This window comes from Odontomachus brunneus, unplaced genomic scaffold, assembly GCF_010583005.1.
Source record: "Odontomachus brunneus isolate Ranch 3 - 2012 unplaced genomic scaffold, Obru_v1 Obru_scaffold_319, whole genome shotgun sequence".
Taxonomy (NCBI): domain Eukaryota; kingdom Metazoa; phylum Arthropoda; class Insecta; order Hymenoptera; family Formicidae; genus Odontomachus; species Odontomachus brunneus.
Genome location: NW_022639769.1, coordinates 9,461 through 14,433, shown reverse-complemented (window position 1 = coordinate 14,433; position 4,973 = coordinate 9,461). Strand labels below are relative to the sequence as shown.

Here is a 4,973-nt window from a genome sequence, read left to right as displayed (position 1 = left end):
AATATAAAAGTTTTAATTGTTCTTTTAATTGTGTTAATTTTTTTTCTTTTGTGTTTTGGATAATATGTAAACATGTAGACATATGTTAAATATAACAAATATGTGATATAAATTAATATTAAATGAAATTTTTTTATTAATTTTTCCTTCCAAAATCGTACAAAAAAGTCCACTTAACGAAAGAAAATATAATTATAATAAATTTGGAAAATAATCAGCAATTAATTGTGCTCTTGCATTTATGTGTCGATCATCTGGCTGTAACGGTTGTGCGTCCCAATCTTCGTTCAAAATATGTTGGTCTATACATAAATCAGCATCTTGTGATGGTAATTCTTCATTTCTTTCATACGCAATATTATGCAAAATTGCTGTAGCGACAACAATAGCCATACTCGTTTGTAACTTTAACCGCAGTCCTAAAGCCAAGATGGGGAAACGTCTTTTCCATACACCATATTGTCGTTCTACAGGGTTACGTGTACGGATTATTGCCTCATTATATAGTTCTTCGATGTCATTGTGAGTATTAAGTAGCGGGGTAATCACAAACATTGTATTCGTATAACCACTGTCTCCAACCAATAAACTATTACCAAACTCGTTGTTTTCAAGTCGTTCTTTTACTCTCGAGTTATTAAATATTGTTTGGTCATGAACTGATCTTGGCCAGCGTGCTACAATATCTAATATTTTAAGGTCAGCCGAAGACACTGTTTGTACATTCAAAGAAAAATAACCTTTCCTATTCCTGAATAATTCTGCATTTATTCCACCTTTAAAAAATATTTAAAAAGTTAATGAAAAAGATTAAGAAAGTATTTGTGAAAAAAGGTTCATTTAATAATAACTTACTAGGAGATTGGATCCTAACATGTGTGCAATCGATAGCACCAATTATTCGTGGAACTCTTGCTCTATTATAAAATTTTATTCGTGCATTACTGATTTCATCAGCATTAGATGACATTTTAATATATTGAGGAGCTAGCTGTGCAATCGCAATTGACACGTGTCTGACTATATTGCAAGCAGAACTCTTGCTAACACCCGCAAAATCTCCAGTTGCTATTAACATTGTGCCTAATGCATAGAATCTCAAAGTTAATAGAAGCTTGTCGATTGGTCTAATAGCAAGATTTCTGAAATAAATATTTGTTAGTTGATATTTTAAATTAATAGTAAATACCAAATTATGTATAGATACCTATCCGTAGGAGTCTCAATGATGTTTTCTATTTGCTCTAAAATGATCAAAACTGTTTGTTTCTTTAAATGAAATCTTCGAAAAAAATCCAATTCGTCCCATTTGTCAAAGTGATTGATTCTATTTTGTACTATGTGTGGTCTTCTTTCCCATTCCATAAATTCAACGATTTCCTCATCATTGTCAATGAAATCGTTTAAATTCATATTGAGAATAATAACTAATTACAAAATAATAATATTACAGTGTGAGTGTGTGCTCACGTCGTTTAGCGTGTAATATCTACACAAAAGTTAGGTTACGTTAACTGCTGAGACTTCTATATACCGACCGCTAAAGTCTGTGGTTACCTGTCAGTTATATTTAGCAGACAAAAATTCTGCCAGTTACTTTAACAATCACTATGACCAACAGTTAATGTATAGCTGTTAGTTATCTTGCATTGATAAACACATAACTTATAGTTAGCACTTAACTAATAGTCAAATTTAACTTGACTGAGTATTGATAAACCGGCCCCTAGCATATTAAAGTTCTCGCTTATGGTTTTAGTCTAAACATTGCGTCGCCAACCTAACCTTTACGTGGTTGCGCGACTCTGATTACAGGTCTCTCTAGACAGTACCGAGTTCTGTCGAACGGATGCACGATTTCTGCAGTGTGAAATATCGCACGGAAGCATCCAACCACCCGCGGTAGAAGCTCCGAGATAACCCGTAATAGTCTCGCGAACTTTTCTCTCAATCACAGGTAGTATCGAGAAGGTGGAGATTCGTGGAGTTACCAAAAATACCTCACGCGAGGTAAGCCAACGTGTCATAGACACTCTCAAGGCAACGACCCACCGTGCAAGCGCACTCAAAAAGGCTATAAACCGTTACATGTAGCGACTTATATAGGCGCCTAGTCGAAATTTAACCGCGAGCGACAGCTCGGTTGACACCGTCGCCGCGTCGCGGCGACGGCGCAACCCGCGACGAGAGGCCGGCGACTGCGAGCCGTGCGGCTCCTGGGGTCCGGCCGCCCGTCTGACACGTTCCGTACGGAACATATATATATATATATACATATACATTGACTGAGAGAAAAGTCTAGAATCATCGTTATTATTATTTTAAGGTTGAGATACCGTGATCCAAAAACCTAACAGATATCACACGTCACACTATAAAAAAAATAAGATGTGGTGCTTCACATAACACATACACACACACACACACACACATACACACACACACACACACACACAGTTTGATAGTCTCCCAATGAAATAAAAAAACCTATTGCTGTTTCACTACCGTTTAAGCGGTACGCTTAGTGTACACTAAGCGTATACACATCGCGTCCGTCTATCCTTTCTTTGGCCCGTAAGATACGAAGTGGCAACAAGGAAAGACGTTTCGTACACTTTCTCAGGTAATTATTAAATTTCGAAATATTTTTGTAAATCTGTGTCAATGCTTAAGGGATATATATATATATATCCACTGAGAAAAAAATTTGTTTAATTATAGTAAATTCATTTGCTTAAATTTGATCAACTTCATTTAAGTAAATATTACTTTAAATATGAAAAATCGTATTAAATTTAAGAAAATGGAAGCATTAAAATTAGCAAATATTTTATTGACCGGTTTATTGGAATTAAATTCAGGTTTTCTAAAATACAATGCAAGTTTGTTTAAATGTAGCAAATGTATTTGTAGAATACTGAATACGAATTGCTTAAATTTAGAAATGATGTTTTAGCAAACATTTGTTTTAATGTAAGCTTTCTGATTTTTACAAAAAATAAATGTAAAGTTGAAAAAATATATTATTTGTTACACTAATTAAACACAAAATAATTAATTTTGAAGTGTCATTTATTATATTTTAGGAAATCTTTATTTAAATAAAATTAATATATATATTTAATTGAAATATAAGTTTCTTGAAATATAATAAACTCCAAAAAAATTTACATTTCATTTTTAACACACCATTTATTATTTTTAAAATTTTGAAAAGACTAATTTTAACAAATGTTTACTAAACTTTTCTTTTTCAAAATTAAGAAATTCAGATTCATTGAAACAATGTATTTATTACATTTCAGCACATGTTATGTTGCAATATAAGAAATAAAAGTTACATTGAAGCAAACTTTTGAACAAGAAATAATTTTGTAACTTTTATGTTTTAATTTGCTAAAAATAAACAAGGTTTTATATTTAAAATATTATTAAAGTAAATAGAGCTAATTTTGTTTTATTTAAATACATTTATTAAATTTAACAACATTTTTTCTCAGTGACTATATTCAACGAAAACGATTACGTTATTTCGAGTAAACAAGTTTTACAAATTTTGCAAAATATTTATTTTTTTTAAATTTAATTTTTTTTAACTTAATGAACTAAAATATATGAAAGGCTATGCTTCATATATTTTGTATTATTAATAATTATTTATATTAACTATATTTTGTATTAATAACTATTGATAAAATATTATTAATGACTATGAAATGTGAGATACAAATATAAATATGATACAGATAATACACTGACAATATGTCAGCGGACAGAAACAGCATTTTCTTTATTCTTTTAAATCGCGAGATTCGGACACGTGAGTATGTCGTTTTGTGAAATGTTAGTAAATATTTATTAAAGTTAGTTATTTCAAAAGTTCGAAGATAATAAGTGGTATGTTTAAAAAAATATATATATTAATAAATATATATTTTTTTAGAGTTAATTATATTTCAAGCAACGTATATTTGAATAAAGCTGATATATTGGCTTTATTTAAATTAATGTCTCCTTACATATATAATAAACTATACCTAAAAAATAATTTTTTTTAATTGAAATTATGTTAAAAAAGTTGTGTTTAAACATTCTATTTTATTTTAAAAACTCTGCAACGTTTAATTTAAGCAAATATTTACGAAAAAGCATCATTTCAAAAAACATAATTTTTTAAATTAAGAAATTTGTATTCAGTATTTTAAAAATTCATTTATTAAATTTCATAAACCTGTATTGCTATGTAGTAAAGTAAAATTTAATTCTCTGACTGACATTTATTCTTAATACTGAAAGTATATAGTATAAACACGTGATAAACAAATAAGTATATAAATATAAACTCAAGAACGTCTTAAAAATATGTCAGGACACATTTATAAATTTCGTCTTTAGAGCTCGTTTCGATGAAGTTTTCCTGCCGTGCGGTTGCTGCTACGCGCAAACATCACACACTGCTGCAAGGCGATACGGAGAGGCGCGCTCATACACGTGCACGCGGAACGCGTACGCATGGCAACGATTGTCGCCGTTCGGTGTCAACAGACAATGGATTCTGCATGCACACATCTATAGCTTGGTTTATATCGTGCACTTGATACATGTACTAAATAGTAACTTTTTATTAGATAATCTTAATATCGACAATGCATATCAACGGCGACGCATTCAATCAATACAATACGTTTTGTTGATGAGTATTATACCAACTTAATATACCGTTGTTTATACAGGGTGTCCCGAAGTCCCATGATGACCCTTGGTGAGAACGTAGAACGGATTGAAGTGAGCAAGAAAGTCCTGTGCCGGTTTGCGATATTCGCAATAGTTTTTGAGAAATTAATTATTTTGTCTCAACAAATCAGCGTACAGAAAGCGGCAGCGGAAAGAAAGATGCCTTCGGCCGACGTGCGACCGTGACACTCGCGAATCGTATCTCGCCGCATCCCTCCGCCCATAGCTACGAGACATAG

At 31.6% G+C, this 4,973-nt stretch overlaps 1 protein-coding gene across 4 annotated transcripts; it reads right to left on the bottom strand.

Moving 5' to 3' along the window:
* Positions 1-112: 112 nt before the first annotated feature.
* LOC116853422 (putative nuclease HARBI1) lies at positions 113-2,066 on the bottom strand. 4 transcript variants are annotated; one of them, XM_032834497.1, is made up of 4 exons: positions 1,558-2,066; positions 1,208-1,489; positions 856-1,142; positions 113-776 (listed from the first exon to the last, which is right to left on the bottom strand). In XM_032834497.1, exons 2-4 carry the CDS (start codon positions 1,411-1,413, stop codon positions 193-195), a joined length of 1,077 nt encoding a protein of 358 aa, XP_032690388.1. In that variant the 5' UTR covers positions 1,414-1,489; positions 1,558-2,066; the 3' UTR covers positions 113-192. The 4 variants fall into 4 exon arrangements, with proteins under 4 accessions (XP_032690388.1, XP_032690389.1, XP_032690390.1 ...); XM_032834498.1 differs by having other exon boundaries at positions 1,208-1,427; XM_032834499.1 differs by having other exon boundaries at positions 1,208-1,427; positions 1,786-2,066.
* Between the last annotated feature and the right edge of the window lie 2,907 nt (positions 2,067-4,973).

What these genes read in the sequence shown, in the direction of transcription:
- LOC116853422 (XM_032834497.1), bottom strand. Translation starts at nt 1,413, where the DNA reads ATGAATTTAAACGATTTCATTGACAATGATGAGGAAATCGTTGAATTT. An exon ending in ATTGAGACTCCTACGGATAG is followed by an intron (nt 1,143 to 1,207) that starts GTATCTATACAT and finishes TATTTATTTCAG; the next exon opens with AAATCTTGCTATTAGACCAA. An exon ending in TGTTAGGATCCAATCTCCTA is followed by an intron (nt 777 to 855) that starts GTAAGTTATTAT and finishes TATTTTTTAAAG; the next exon opens with GTGGAATAAATGCAGAATTA.